Here is a 16,430-nt window from a genome sequence, read left to right as displayed (position 1 = left end):
CGGCTTCTGCAGCTAGAGTCTGGAAATACTTTATGTATATGGGTGTTTTCTGAAGGTTTCTGTAGTAAAGCAGTTTTTGTTTTTTTTAATCTTCATTCTGTGGACGCTGGAGGTTGAGCCTCAGGGAGAATGTGAGGTGGTGCTTTGCTTTATCTGGGCTTCATGTGTGTGGGACACAGCCTCAGTTCTCTGTGGTTATTCATTTTTTTGTTTGGGTGTGTTGGGTTTTTGTTTATTTTTAATTGAGGTAAGGCGGTAGTGACACGTGCTTTTTAATCCCAGGCAGAGACAGGTGGATGAATCTCCATGAGTGAGTTTGAGGCCATTCCGGTCTACCAAGTGAGTTCCAGGACAGGCTCCAAAGCTACAGAGCTGCCTTGAGGGAAAAAAATTGAAAATTTAGCCAGACACAGTGCATAAAAACTCGGTGCATAAAAACTCAGGTTCAACAACCTGAGTTTGTTTGATCTTTGGCATTTCTACATGGATACAGAAGAATAAAAATGTGACTTAAATACTTTGAGGGGTTTTAAAGACATGGGAAGTCAACCCTGTAAAGGTAAACCTGGGTATTCTTTAATAAATTCTTGAAGTCCTTGCCTTGGGATTGGGGAAGTGGTTCAGTGGGCAAGAGCATTTGTGCAAGCACTAGGACTTGTGTGGTGGAAATGATCCTCAGATCTACGATGATGCTGAGTGTGGTGAGTGCATATTAAGAGGCAGAGTTCAGGCCAGCCAGCACAGCACTAGACTGACTTGTAGCATTGCTAGGTTTACCCCGTGTGCCCACCTCTGGCTTCAAGGATTGGCAAAGCCTTACAAAGCACCAAGGTCAAGGTACAGATCAGTTAGGTGATTCACAGGCCCTCCTGTGAGTCAAGAGAAGAGGGAGAGAGGTGTGGGGGGGGGGCTTTTTCAGCGACCTTGATATAAAAACAAGCTTAAGTGAATAAACATTAACCTCTCTAGGTTGGTAAGTTTGTTCTTAGAGGCTACAAAAAATACTTTTACACGTTTTACGTATAAAGCACAGACACACGGCACATAGTGTATATTAAAATTTATTGGGAGGTCTCAGGGGAAGGGATCTGGGGATTCTGATAATGAAAAGCTTGCACACAGCTGTGGTTAATCCCTTGGTCACATGCATTTCCCCTTACACCATCACTGTGTCAAGTAAAAGATGTGGCATATTGGTCTCTGGAGGTTTTATAAGAACAGTACTTCTAAGGACAACAGTCCTAGCGAGGTGACACTCATCAGTTCTAAATACACAGTACAGCATCCCAAGACACTGAAAGCCTAGGAAACTGACACCAGCTTAGGAAGTCAATTAACAGTTACCCATCATGGTTAAAAGTAGTTTCAACACCTCTACTAGAATTACATATTAGAGGCCAGAGGTTGGCATTGAAATTCAAAATGAGAATCATTTTATAAATTGCTTTACCCATGTGCTATTGTTGATAAGTAAACACTACTGTGTATGAAGGGAAAAATCTATGATCAAAGATCATAATGTTCTTCTGGAAGACTCCACACTTTCACTATACACAGTATATAATAGACGGTGCGTTCGAACAGTAACATGCAAGAATCTGGGTGTAGAAAGGGCAATGTAGTTTCAGCTACATTGGAGTCTGAGAGACAGGAAGAACTGTTAATGCTTACACAGGAGACATTGGAAAGCACAGCACACAGTATATACCATTAGGGATCAGTGGGATTTGCTGGGGGGTAAAAAAAAGACTGATCTATAAAACCTAAATGTAAGGATGGACTTTATTTAAAAAAAATTAATTTTTAGGACTACAAATTACAAAGGAACAGCAGATGACTACACAGAATCTAGTGAATACATTTGCCTGTCATGGAACTTCATTCATTTTACAAATTCACCCCACCATCAATGATTCTGCTACAATGTTCTCAAGGTTACTATACCTTTATTTCAAATTATATTACATGGTATTCTCTCAATAAGCTTTAAATACCAAATTATTGGCTTCTAAGAATGGCACCTTCAAAAATGGGCAATTTTCACTTAGTCTCTGGTGACATTATTCTAGTCTAGTCTATTTTCTTTTACCAATTAAAAAACTCAAAATGTTCACCTTTAGTCTTTCCCCCTACCAACTACAGATGGATAGCAAAAAGAAAAGCGGTGAAAAAGGCAGCCATTAAAATAAATGAATTAATCATTTAAAGAAAGTATTTGGCTCATGGCAATTAAAAAAAAATGGCAACTAGGGTGTTACTAGGTGTTTGACTATAGCAAAGGAAGCCAGGCCATACTGTCAGATGGGAGATGGCTATTAACGCCTTTCCCCTTCGCTCCAGGTGAGGAGTTGTGTTTAGATCCTGGCCAGTGACCAGCGCTTCCTTTGGGTCCTTTTCCTCACACAGTACTCAGCTGTGTCCTGAGCAGAAAGCTGGCGTGAAGAGGATGGACTTTATCCACCTGCAAAGATGCAAGTGGACACACAAGTTTGTAGGAAAAAGCTAAGCCTTCTTCCTCCCTTTGCCATGTGTGAGTTCTCAAACTCAGGTTTGCTCTCCATGGCACACAACATCTGGGCTAAAAGGACAATAAAATGTTCATATAGAACCAAAGGTCTAAACACTCAGGATTCACGTTACGGACTCAACTGTCTACAGGATCTGCACATACTAAGCAGGGCTCTGCACATACTAAATTATCACACAAATCATTGCCTTTTGAGACTTTGGATACTTTTACAGTTTAATTTGCAAACAGAATTTTTTGTAACAAATTATTTTTAACCAAATCATATCTCGAAAACTGTTTCTATAGAAAACCCAGGGAATAAAGTGAACTCACTGCGGAAGGCCTTACATCACATCATTACAGTAGAAAAGACAGGAGGTAGAAGGTAACTGACATCAGGTTCAACTCTACAGCCCTGCAGCTCCTTACACACGGCTTCAGAAACCAAACCCACCGTTTCCAGGAACCATAAAAAGTTAAAATAAAAATTGCCATGAAAGCCCTTATATCATGCTTGATATAGGGAGGTAGGAAGATGTAAGAACCAGGACACATGAGACATGACATTTTATCTACAACTCCTGTTTGCTTTACTGAGGATGTTGTCTCAAAATTCAGTCACCTTCTTCAGCTTCAGACTCAGACTCTAGAAGAGAGCGAAACAGTCAACATCATTTCAGGAGGCCAGCGTCCAGTACTTAAACCTTCGCAGTCATATAAGAACTTGACCAACATCAACTGAGAACGTGTGTATATTTACGCAGCTCAAAAATCTATGTCTCTACCGTTTAGTGTAAGACTCCATGGAAAGATCTAGCCCCAGTCTGATCCCTGCAGAAGGAAACTTGTTCCCACATGTGGCGACCACACTCATACACATACACTAAATACAAATATAATAAAAATTTAAAGAATATTACAATGGTTAAAGTCTAGTTTCCCCTCTTGGCAGAAAAAGAGATAACCCTGGGTAATATAAAGAGCAGAAACCTCCCCAGATACAGAGCGGCGAGGGGAGGAAAGAAACCTGTGTGTACCTGTAACTTAGCCGCTGGGTGGTAGAGGCAAGGGAACAGCAACAACTTCAAAGCCATTCAGGGCTACACCACGAAGTTTTGTCTAAAAAGAACACAAACCAAACGCTCCAACCAATCTACAGAGGATGACTTACCCTCTTCAGCATTTTTGAGCCATTCTACAAACTTCTTCATCTGCTCAAGGAAGACACTTTTCCCCTTTGCGACGTGTGCATCTTTATACCACTTCAGAATGGGCTCTTCACTCAGGACCTCAGCTACAAATAACGACATAGAACTTGGAACACAATCTTTCTACCAAAGCACATTAAGGTACTAATGCCTGCTTGGCACTTGTTTTTCTGTGGGGATAAGGCAGGTGGGGTGGAGAGATTTTCACTTGTATTATTTAACTTGTCCACAAGCCTCACAAGTGTTCCAATAGCAATGTAGCAAATAAAACCACCCAATTCTGCTGCAATACACTGGGGAGGCAGAGGCAGGTGGATCTCCCTGTAAGTTCCAGGCCAGTCAACAAAACAGTGATAGCCTATCTCAAACATAAACAGAACAGCAACCCTCAATTTTAGTACAGATGACTATTTTACTTTGTGACTACGGGAAGCTCATGTCCAGACACTCCTTATTTCTAGTACTTATGGACTTAATACAACTTTTACAAGACTGAAGACTTACCTTTATAAAAAAGCACCACTATTTTCTGGAAGGCTTTCATGAAGTGAATGTTGTCATAGCAGTACTCCTGAATCTTCAATAACAGGGTCAGCTCAGACTGACCCTGCGTGGTAAAGGCAGCGAGCAGAGGGCTGTATTGCTTTGAGAAACAAACAAAAACGGCTCACTCATTACAGCAGTTACCCACTACATAACCCTACAATACAGAGCGCAACTCCCTGTAACCACAGTGAATTATAATCAGTTCACTGGTGGACAGGACTGAAAAATAGCAGAGCAGAAGAATACACTGAGCTGTGTGTGGTGAGTGTGCTCCAGACCTTCCCGTGTCTTGACTCCCTCAGCAGCACCAAATCACAGGCTTAAATTACTTTTAATTTATGAACCAAATGAAGTCAGGTCAGCCTTAAAAAGCACTGTCAACACTAATGTCTACGCACAGTGGATCACCCCCAGCACCATCAATGTGGTGAATCCTTTAGAGCACCAGATCTCAGCCTTCCTACTGCTGAGATCCTTTGTTCCTCCCTTGTAGGATCCAGAAAATTGTTATTACTTTAGAACTGTAGCTTTGCTACTTTTATGAATTGTTATATAACTGAAAGGGTCATTTGACCCACCCCTAAAAGAGGTCATGACCTACATGTTGACAGCCAACTCCTTGGATGAACACCCACTGATGGTCCACACCACCCACCACCACCTGACGTGCGAGTTTGCTCTACCAAGGAGCAACCCCAGTACCTTCAAGTGCTTGATGGCTTGTTCTGCTACAAGCTCCTCTTTTTTGTTCCACTCGACGGTGCTCATCACACTTGCCCAGACTATCCCAATGACGACTGGCTCTGGGATGTTATTTTTTTTCATCTCCTCCTTGACATACAAAATTATCTGCAAAATCATCCAAAAAATTATAAACATACTTTACACATCCAATTTAGACATTTTACAAAAGCACTAAAAGGCCTTTTTAGGGGCTGGAGCAATGGCTCAGCAGTTAAGAGCACTGGCTGTTCTTCCAGAGGGCCCAGGTTCAATTCCAAGCACCCACATGGCAGCTTACAACTATTTGTGACTCTAGTTCCAGGGGCCCCAATATCCATGGCAAAACACTAATGCACGTAGAAAATAAAATTAAAAACTTTATAGCCAGGCGTGGTGGTGCCTTTAACCCCAGCACTGAGGTAGAGGCAGGTGGGTCTCTGAGCTTGAGACCAATGTAGCCTACAGAGAAGTCCCAGGCCAGACAGAGCTTTATGGTGAACCCATGCCTGAAAACAAAGCCTTTCCACGAAACCAGCAGCAAATTCTACCTGTACCGCATACAAACAGGAAACCATTGCCGGGGCCAGAATCTTGGGGCTCAAACTCTTTTATATACGAACTGACTCGGGCAGGTGAGAGGCCGCAGCAAACAGGTAAGGTGCCTGTAACCAAGCCTGACAACCCAAGATTAATTACCCAGACCCACATGGTGGGAAATCAGCATACAAATGCCCACCCCTCCAAATAAATGTACAAACCATAACAAAACTTGTCTCAAATGAAAAATGTCTACCCCTGGCTTATCATTACAAAATCTGGGTCATGAGTAAAACTTCAAATGTAGCCATAAAAAGATGGCTTAAAGAGGGCCGGATGGATAGCTCAACAGTTAAGAGCTGGCTGCTGTCCCAGGAGAATGAAGCCTCCTCCTCTGACCCACTCACACACGTGGCAGACAGCCATGTATGCAGACAACAGACATATATACTTTACACAGAGTAGCTTACGTCCTTGAATGGATCCCCTCGGGACATCTGCTCCTGGAGCTCTTTCTGGAGCTCCTTCCGTGCCCCGATGGTTTGCTGGTTGCGGACGTACTCCGACAGCTCCTTCAAGCCTGCCTCGGTGAAATACTTGGTGAAGTGCTCCACGCTCTGCTTATTGGCAGGGAACAGCTCCATCAGTCTGTTGTCCATGCTGACTTTCCGGAGACTTGCAGCGACTGCATTGATGTCTTTTTCATTTATCCATGATTTGAAGAGCTTTACAGCAAATGCTGCTGAAACCCCTGTAAAACAAAGAAGCTTATCTAATCGAAGTACCCGCCTCAGTTTCTCCAAGTCCAGCCAGAGCTTCCACTCCCCTGCGCCAGTGTGACCATTTCACGCCACGCCTCGTTTTCTGTCGCCTCAGCTAGCCAGTGCTACTCTTAGAATTAAAGGGACCCCACATTCCCAGCAACTTTGGAGTATGGAGGAAAAAAATGACTGTAGGGGAGGGATTGAGGCTCAGCTGGGAGAAAGCTCAACCTGGATTCTAAAGACACACCCCAAACTTGGGTGCCAAAGGTATGAAGCAAGTGCCCACACTAAGGAGCGCTTAAAAACGTTTTCTTTTAAAGGGACTGGATAGATGGCTGGTTCGTTCAATGGTTAGGAGCACTGGATTCGAATCCCAGCACCTACACAGTTTATAGCCACCCGTAACTTTAGTTCCTGGAAACCCAACATTCTCCTCTAGTCACCCAGGACTTCTGCATGCATGTGGTGTACATAGACTCACACATACATAAAAATAAATCTTAACTAAGGAACATGCGAGCCCCCTCCCCAGCTCCAAGCACACACTCTGTCCACAGACCCTCACACACACACCAACAGGAAGGCAGGCTTTCGCAGCAGCTCAGGAGCTAATACCTTCTTTAACCAGATTCTCATTATAAAGGCTGTTAAGAATGGATGCGTTAAGGGTTCCATTAGCCAGAAGAACCCCAGTCAACATGGCGAGCTTGTTCCTCTCCGACTCTGAAAACCCCTTCAGGAAGAGCAGTAACTGTAAGAGGAAAATGTGAGGGTTAGAAAGCCTTGCATTCTGCTAGAAGCAGTAAAAGAAACTACACCAGCTCTGAGGCCTACCCATTCAGATTTGGATCTGTTACAACTCATTAACCCTAGTCCTGGGCAATTCCTTAATGTCTGTGTCCTGGTCTCATCACATACTCGCCCTACACTGTTTGTATCAACACTGAAGAGCTACAACAGAGCCTACCAACTCTGTCAGACTTCTTCCTGCTGCCTTCATTATGAAACATCTGGCATTAGGACCCAAATACAAGCAATCTCTTTAGATCTTATGCCCTGGTCCTTCACCCTCCAGCTTCTAAACATCCCTAGATTTGCTTTAGTTTTTTTTCAGATAGGGTCTCTCTCTGTGTAACCCTGGCTCTCCTCAGACTCACAGAGATTCACCCGAGAGCTGGGATTAAAGGCGTGAGCCACCACCCCCCAGCTAATCCATAGATTTTTTAACTGCCATTTGTTTCAACACAACACCCATTTGTTTCAAACACTAAGTGACAATGTGTGAATTTCAAATATTTCAGCATACTAACAGATATACTCCCCCAAATTGTATTTCAATAATAGCCTACTTAAATGTCTAAAACTATACCCAACACGTGGCTGACTTGGAACATTTCCCCATCTGTCCTTTTCCCTTTCTGATCCAGGGCTAGAAGACTGAACTTGGTCTTGCACATGCTAAGCACAGGCCGCACTGTACCCAACTCCTTCTCGTACCTTTTTAACTTCATCCTCAAAACCTTTCTCCAGGTATTTGTAGCGCCTTATTAACTTGTTAAAAACCTAGAAGAGATCAAAGTCATTTCTAGAACCAAAAAGAGGCCTCTCTACTGGACAATCTCACCACATACTGAAACTAAGAACACTTGAAACCACTCCAATAGCTTATCACTTTATGTTAAACAGTAACATCATAAAATACAGTTCTATTTTCCCTAAACAGACACCAAATTCCAGGCTAGAGACATCAAGTTCTCTGCTGACAAGCAGCAAAGATTTAACCATGACTCTGAATGCACTGGGAAGGCTGAGGCCCAGGGGTTCCGAAGTTCAAGCCTAGGCTGGGCATAAAGTAAGCTCCAGTCCAGTCCAATCCGCATCAATGAACTCATCTCTTTTCTTCAAAACGCAAAGACGGTCTAAAGAATGGCTCAATATGGCAATTCCAATAGAAAACTGACTTTTCTGTTCATCCTAGCTTTTTTTGATCTCAGTCTCCTGAGTCTGGGAACACAGGCACGAATGCCCACATCCAGGTCAGCATCTTCTTGTGGAGGTGGGCTAGGGGACTCAAACAGGTGTTCATGCTGTCTAGGCTGGCACTGAACACACTGTATACTCGAATTCTCCTCCATTCTTCTGCCTCAATTTTTTTTTCCTTTTTTTTTGGTTTTTTCGAGACAGGGTTTCTCTGTGGTTTTTGAGCCTGTCCTGGAACTAGCTCTTGTAGACCAGGCTGGTCTCAAATTCAGAGATCCGCCTGCCTCTGTCTCCCAAGTGCTGGGATTAAAGGCGTGCGCCACCACCGCCCGGCTTTTTTTTCCTTTTTTAATGTGCATTGGTGTTTTGTCATGGGTTCGGGGCCCCCTGGAATGGGAGATACAGTTGTGAGCTGCCATGTGGGTGCTAGAAACTGAACCTGGGTCCTCTAGAAGAACAGTCAGTAGTACTCTTAACCACTGAGACATCTTTCCAGCCCCTGCCTCAACTTCTCAAGTGCTGGGAGTATAGGAATGCGTTATCCAAGCCACTTTACTGCCTTTCTTTTTTTTTTTTTTGGTTTTTCGAGACAGGGTTTCTCTGTGGTTTTGGAGCCTGTCCTGGAACTAGCTCTTGTAGACCAGGCTGGTCTCGAACTCACAAAGATCCGCCTGCCTCTGCCTCCCAAGTGCTGGGATTAAAGGCGTGCGCCACCACCGCCCGGCCTTTACCGCCTTTCTTAAAGGGTAATTCCAGAGAAACACATCTGGGGCTGGAGAGTGTGGTTCCCAGCACTAACCACAGGCAAGTTCGCTACTGCCTGTTACTATGGATTCAGAGCATCTGATGCCGCTGGTCTCTAAGGCTACTGCACTCAATGGCACACACCATAATAATTTTTCCACCAAAAGAGAGAAAAGAACAAAGGCTGGGATTGCTGAGGAAGGCAGATCTGAGTTTAAGGCTAGCAAAGGCTACATACTAAGACTTTGTCTCAAATTTTTTTTCTATTTTATTCTTCTGAAGTTTCTAATCTACTATATTTTATTAAGACCTAAACCCTTAAAACTTAATACCTGTTACCCACCCCCAGACAGACGGCAGCTATGAGGGACAGTCTCACTCACCTGAGCAAATGCTTGCATGGTTTCGAGGTCCTCTTGTGCTGCGAACACGCAGACATTTGTGCGCATCATGTCGTCTGCCAGTGTACCACCTGGGGCTGAGACAGCCAACAGTGAATTGCAGGGCCTTCATCTTAAATGGGTGATCATTTCAGCCTTACATACTAATAAGGGTTTCCAATGTAAAACAAAGTAGTAACAACGTAAAATAAAACATGCCCCCAAACAAAGGGGATTAAAAAGAGGAAAAGTCTGTCTGGTCAACCCGAGGGCATCCTAACCTACACAGTGACCACCATGTCAGCCAGGGGTGCACAGGAAAAGCATCAAAAGACTCCTCCTCCTCCACACACGCACACACCAGAAAATTCCTTTAGTAAATACTTTAATAGGTTTGGGTTTGGGGGCTGGGCTGGAGATTGCTCAGTGGTTAAGTACACTGGGCTCAATTCCCCAGTACCTTAATGGCAGATCACAACTGTCTGTAACTTGGTTCCAGGGGATCTGACGCCTCACATGGAAAAACATGCAGGCAAAACACCAATGCACATAAAATAAAATATATAAGTAATAGCCCTATTTCAAAATTCCCAACTCCCAGCCCAGAGGGGGTAGAAACGAAACAGAACACATTGAAACCAATCCCACCCTCTCTGGCTTTTCCATTACCTCTGTGTGTCACACCCACAGCTCCCAGACACTTACCCAGCATTCCGCCAGCCACCAGGATGTCGAAGAGTGTTTCTGCATAGCGGCGGTAGTCAAGTTTTGCTCCGGAAGCATCAAGAAACTTAGCTACTGCTTCCAAGTCAGTACCAGTTTCACTTAAGCCTTGAATAATGCAGTCTTGAAACTGAGTAGGGTCAAACCTCTCTTTTTCATCTGCAGAGAGAACAAAGTTATCACAGATGGTACAGCCAGTACCTTATGAAGCTAGGTAACCAAATCACTGAGTTTCGTTTAACTTGATAGCTGGAAAAGGTAAGTATCCCAAGACTTGAAACAAGTAAGCTTGATAGGAGAAAGATTAATCACACCCAGTGTCCCCTCTGCAAGGCCAATCCATCTTGCCAGGACCAGGGGGCCACTCCACTTCCACCAGGCTGCTCTCCTGAGCACTAACCGTACCAGCCATGGAGGCACACGCCTTTAATCCAGCACTGGAAAGGCAGAGGCAGGTGGTCTGTGTTCCAGTCTGCTCTATCTAGTGAGATCCTGTAACATCAGCCTTTCTATACCATGTAGACTTTATTCCTCTGAAAATGTGTGCACTCAAGTGCCCACCCAGCCGCCCTACTCTCTCCACAGGACAGGGTTACTGGTATCTGCCTAACTTTATAGTTCCACCTGCTAGAGAAGTGGGTACAGAATCCAGTCTTGTATCTGCTATACTACTGAGCTACCTCCACAGCCCAGCCCCAGCTCTACTAGGGGATACAGAGTATCCGCCTAACTTGTATCCATTTTATTAAGACAGTCTCTAGCTGGACCTAGAGCTCACTGATTTAGCCAGAGTGGCTGGCCAGCAGGTTCCAGGATCCTCCTGTCTCTGCCTCACCCAAGATGAGTCACAGGCTTTCATGTGGGTCAGGGACCCAGTGCAGGTCTGCACGCTGTGTGGTCAGGGATGCAGTGCAGGTCTGCATGCTGTGTGGGTCAGGGACCCAGTGCAGGTCTGCACGCTGTGTGGTCAGGGATCCAGTGCAGGTCTGCACGTTGTGTGATCAGGGATGCAGTGCAGGTCTGCATGCTGTGTGGTCAGGGATCCAGTGCAGGTCTGCATGCTGTGTGGGTCAGGGATGCAGTGCAGGTCTGCATGCTGTGTGGTTAGGGATGCAGTGCAGGTCTGCATGCTGTGTGGGTCAGGGATGCAGTGCAGGTCTGCATGCTGTGTGATTAGGGATGCAGTGCAGGTCTGCATGCTGTGTGGGTCATGGATGCAGTGCAGGTCTGCATGCTGTGTGGAAAGCACTTTTCTCAGTTTTCTCCTCAGTCCCTTTCTGGATGTTTCTGAGACAGCATCTCACTTGCTTCAGGACGCCCTCAAACTCACTATGACCTTCAATTTAAGATCCTTCAGCTTCCATATCTTAAGCTCTGGGGTAGATTCTAGGGCCTTATAAATGCTAAACAAGCACTCTACAAAACTACATCCCCAGTTCTGTTTTGGTTTTTACCCAGACTGGGTCTCTAGTAGCCCTGGCCGCCCTGTAGACCAGGTTAGTCCTAAACTCAGAGATCTGCCTGTCTCTACCTTCAGATTAAGTCTCTACTAGAGATTAAAGGCGTGCACCACCACTGCCTGGCTGCTTTGTTTTCTGAGACAAAGTTTTGCTATGTAGCTGTATGCATGACCATACTACTCTCTAAGTTTTTGGTGGTTCTCTCTCCCCACCCCCTTTTAACAATTTATTTAACTTTATGTGCACTGGTGTGAAGGTGTCAGATCCCCTTGAAATGGAGTTACAGACAGTTGTGAGCTGCCATGTGGGGCTGGGAATTGAACCTGGGTCCTCTGGAAGAGCAGCCAGTGCTCTTAACCGCTGAGCCATCTCTCCAGCCCTTTCCCTTTTCTTTTATGTGTCCACAACACTTTGGCTTTTCTTTTCAATCTAACTATTCATCTGGCTTTAAACCTAGTAATAAGCTTAAGAGGTCAATCTTTCCGGAAGGGAAATTACACAACTGAAAGACCACATTGGCTAGTAATTTAGAGCAGTTATGCACCCTGAAGTCAAAACACTTGATTGTTGGGCTGGGCATGGTGACATACACCTTTAACCCCAACACTCGGGAGACAAAGGCAAAAGGATGTGTGAGCTTGAGGACAACCAGGGCTTCATGGAGACCCTGCCTCAAAACCCAGAACGAAATCCCAACTTCTACTATACCCCGTGCATTTGTGCAACTAACCACTTTCTTCATTTAAATATAAACACCTACGTGCACGCGTGTGCCTGGAGCCTGAGGAGGCCAGGAGTGGATTCTGTATCCCAGAACTGGCGTTACAGGCGGACATGAGCTGCCAATCAAACCCAGACACTCTACGAGAACAGTGCACTTAACTGCCGGGACAGCACCAGGCCCAAATTAGCCATTTTCAATATGTACATTCCCTTACAAAACAACATGTGCCTCAGTTTCTGTGAGTCTCCTCTAACCCTGCCACTGACTGTGACCCCTGCCCTGGGATGTCTTGTTTTGCCAATTTATGCCAGACAATGGCATCTGAATTCTCACATTTGCCAGCCAAGGCTAGATAGCTGACTTTTTTTATATACTAGTAGATAAAGAAATTATTTTTTCTTGATTTTACTAAAAGCCCTGCCTTCAAAACTCCCTTAGGTCCCAGATACCCTGAACCAGGAGGCCATGAAAGATCCCCCCCTCCCTTTTTTCGCTGTTGTTACTTTTGTTCTTGGGGGGAGGCAGGAGGAGGGCTTAAAAGAGGGTCTTTTATATCCTAGGCTCGTCCAGTCACTGATGGTGACTTCTGCCTCAGTCTTATGGGCATATGCCACAACATACCAGGTATGAATGATCTTTATCTGACCTTAAGGAAGTGTCACCTCCCAGATACTACTAATAAAAGTCATCTGTTACTATCAATTATATTAGGAGGAAGCCAGGAATCTACAAACTCTGAGAATACATACTGTTCTTCATTACTGACAAACTGCTTTAAAGACCACTCACTGTATCCAGTCAATGTCTATACTTACAAAGACTAGAACAAGATATACTTTGGCTTTATCACAGGGGGACAGTATGAAGATTACAAAAAAAAAAAAAAATACTGTCACGTGTATGTCAAACTATCTATGAAAACCAGACGCCTAAGACCAGTAGTCAGTGCAGTCTCAATTTCCTCCAAACCATTCAACACGTTAATGTGTGCTTCGTTTTATTTATTTATTTTTTTCCCCTGAGACAGAGTCTCAGCACATTGCCCAAGCTGGTCTAGAACTCACTAAACAGATCTCCATTTACTGGCCTCTCCACTGCCAGAATTAAAGATGTATGCCACCATGCCTAGTCAATGTGGGTTTTCCAAGAACACCACTTCAACTTTTCCTTTGGTTGATTAGGTTTTTTGAAACAGGGTTTCTCTGTTTATCCCTGGCTGTTCTACAACTCAGTCTGTAGCTCAGGCTGGCCTTGAACTCAAGAGATCCGCCGGCTTCTGCCCCCTAAGTGCTGGGATTAAAGACAGAGCCCTAACTTCAATCCTCAAATTGGATTGCCAGCAGGAGCTCATGCCTTTAATGCCAGCATTTGGAGGCCAGCCTGAGCTACAATCTGAAACCCTTGCAGGGCAGTGGTGGCACATGCCTTTAATCCCAGCACTCCGATCTCTGTGAGTTCGAGGCCAGCCTGGTCTACAAGAGCTAGTTCCAGGACTGGCTACAAAGCAACACAGAGAAACCCTGTCTGGAAAAACAAAACACAAAAATAAATAAATTAAATAAATAAATAAATGAATGAAAAAAAACAAAGAAAGAAAAATATGAAACACTTAAAAAAATTACAATGGGAACCATATTCTACAAGCAGCCAACTAGAAGCTCGTTTCTGCTACTTTCTTGAGATTTAGTAACATGCAGTTGACTGTGAGAGGAAACCGAGATACAAAATGTCTGAAGGCTTAAGGAAGATTTGTAAATATTTACCTCTTTTTCTGGTTTTAAAACGCTGGCCTGATAGCGTTGGTTTTTGCTGCTTTTGATTATTCATAAAAGACACCCTAGGAAAAGAGAAACAGGGCCTTAAAAAGCGTCTGTTCCATCTTTGTTTTAACTTCGAAAACAAAGTATCAAACCTTAGGTCAAAACCACAGCTAACAAACCGTGCACACTTTCTTTCCGTTCATGGGCAACCGAGCCAGTGCAGTGGAAGCGTCCCTCTCCAAGAACCCCTTTAACGAAGTCGTGGAACGACACTGTCACTCTGTAGGGTGGCAGATCGCCTATCACGAGCCTAATTGCTCAGTCTCTCCCACACTTCCCTTCGGATCGCCCACTTCTTTCTAAGTAATCAGAACTCTGAGGACCATCACCACGGCCGCACCACCCCGCACTCCAAAGTGGCGCCTGGAGCTTTGCACCCTTCTCCAAGCTGCAAAACCAGAGCCGGCCGCAAAACGCTACGGCCCGAGCCGCCGCCTCCTTCCCCGGGGCACGTGTCTCCCCGTATCCACACCCTTTCCCGTGCCTCCCCGCCTCGGAGGGCCCCAACCGGCTGGGGCTCCGGGGGGAAGCTCCATGTTGGGGTGGGGGGGACCCCCTTCTCCACTGACCCCGTCGCCTGCGGTGGTGGCCGCCGCGCCGAGCGGACCACAGGCGCCGAGGCGCTGCGCGCCGGGGCCCCCGCCGCCCCGTACATCCGCCCGCCCTCCCGCGAAAAAAAGCAGCGGCGGAGGCGGCGGCCGCGGCGGTGGTGGCGGCGGCTGTGCCCCGCCCGCCGAACCCCCCCACGCCTACATCACCCAACAGAGGCCGCGGTGGCTTTGTTACCCAGGCCGGCCGGGGCGCACACAGGGGCGCGCCCGCCACCCCGGCACCCCGCGGCCTCGCTCGCCCTCCCGCTCGCCCCGGCGGCGGTCACGAATCCAGGCCTCCCCGGGCCCCGCCGAACCGCGCCGCCGCCCACCCTTCGCCCTCCGCCGGGCCGCGCCGCGCCCGCCGCCGCTCCCCGCACGGCCCTGCGCCGCGCTCGCCTCACCGAATTTAAGGCGGAGAGAAAAGAGCCAGAAACCCCCGAGCTGGCGGCGACTACGGCGCTGTCTCCTCTGCGACCGGAACTAACGCGAGCAGCAGGGGAGGAAGAGGCACCACCCCCGCCCCGGCCGCACGCTCTCGCGAGATTTCGACCCTGCGCCGGTTCGCACCGGGGGTGGGGGGGTCGTGAGGAGGGGGAGGGACGCGGTCCCATTCCGGGTGGCCGGCGCTGAGGGGTTAGGATTCTCCGTTCCGCTTTGCAGCTCTACGCCGCCCTGATGGATGCTTGGATCGGGGTCGTTTCCTCTCTCTCTCTCTCTCTCTCTCTCTCTCTCTCTCTCTCTCTCTGTCTGGCCTTTCCGCTCCGGGTGGGGATGGAAGGGGGAAGACGCCCCTCGACGGGCGTGTGATGGACCCGTCCGCCCCGTCCTGGGGTTGGGGGTCGATGGCTGGGCTGCATGCGTGGAGGTGGTCGGGGTTATCTGGGGTCCCGTGTGGAGCTGGGCCTCCTTGCTCCGCGGTGCAGACGGCTGAGGGCGAGGCTGAACCCCTGCCCGCCACCCCGCCTTGCAAGCGAGCGGTGCTTGTCCCCTGACCGTGGCGGACTGGAGACTTGTTAAAGCTGATGGCAAGGTCCCCACCCGTGGGCTTTGTCACTGGTTCTGGGGCAGGACCCCAGGATGTGCCTGCATCCCAGAGTCTCCGAGATGCAGGCATTGCACTCTGAGGACCCTAGGGAGGTTTGTTCTCGGGGACGTCAGGTGAAACTGTGCGCCTGCACCCTGTTGGGTGCCCTTTTCTTCTGCTTCCTCGCTCTCCGGCCAGAGAAACCCTGAAATCGGAATTTGTCCTTAAAATCACCTTCCCCGTCTCAACTTCTTGTTCTTACCAGACATATCGATAAAAATCGGCGTGTATTTATTATTCGCCTTCCTACTGCTCTGACCGCAGCCTTTGCCTATCAACTTGAATGGACATTTTCTTCTTAGAGTCGTTTCCTAAAGTTATAGAAAAATCCAGTCATTCTTAGTCTCTTAATATTTAACGTGTTCCTGGATTCCTTAAAACCTTGCTCTGGGTATGCGGGTTACTCAATAGTCTACCACGATTCCTGTCTCACACCTTCAATCTTTCTTACTCATACATACAAGGCGCCTACGTTCTTGGGGGACTTAACATTTACTGCATTTGGAGAAGTTTCGGATTCACCTCTAAGTCATTGAGCTGCTCTTAGTTGGATCTAGGCGCTATTTCTCCCCAAACTGAAGGAGCAGCGGTGGGAAGATAACCTAGCAGGAAGAGCCTAACCCCTTGGAGGTACT

The 16,430-nt window shown here is 46.7% G+C and overlaps 1 protein-coding gene across 2 annotated transcripts; it reads right to left on the bottom strand.

Annotated features, from left to right (window-relative positions):
- Window positions 1-1,768: 1,768 nt before the first annotated feature.
- LOC121459010 (basic leucine zipper and W2 domain-containing protein 1) lies at window positions 1,769-15,228 on the bottom strand. Of its 2 annotated transcripts, XM_041668469.1 has the most exons (11): window positions 15,113-15,228; window positions 14,062-14,135; window positions 10,097-10,273; window positions 9,395-9,489; window positions 7,785-7,850; window positions 6,903-7,038; window positions 5,994-6,274; window positions 4,966-5,112; window positions 4,222-4,360; window positions 3,681-3,803; window positions 1,769-3,155 (listed from the first exon to the last, which is right to left on the bottom strand). In XM_041668469.1, exons 2-11 carry the CDS (start codon window positions 14,123-14,125, stop codon window positions 3,124-3,126), a joined length of 1,260 nt encoding a protein of 419 aa, XP_041524403.1. In that variant the 5' UTR covers window positions 14,126-14,135; window positions 15,113-15,228; the 3' UTR covers window positions 1,769-3,123. The 2 variants fall into 2 exon arrangements, with proteins under 2 accessions (XP_041524403.1, XP_041524404.1); XM_041668470.1 differs by lacking the exons at window positions 9,395-9,489; window positions 14,062-14,135; window positions 15,113-15,228 and having other exon boundaries at window positions 10,091-10,174.
- Window positions 15,229-16,430: the final 1,202 nt, after the last annotated feature.

The sequence above is a fragment of the Microtus oregoni genome, unplaced genomic scaffold (genome assembly GCF_018167655.1).
Source record: "Microtus oregoni isolate MIOR12 unplaced genomic scaffold, Mior012 000018F_ref0000195, whole genome shotgun sequence".
NCBI classification, from domain to species: domain Eukaryota; kingdom Metazoa; phylum Chordata; class Mammalia; order Rodentia; family Cricetidae; genus Microtus; species Microtus oregoni.
Note: the sequence above shows the minus strand (reverse complement) of the source record. Positions and strands in the feature narration are given on the sequence as shown.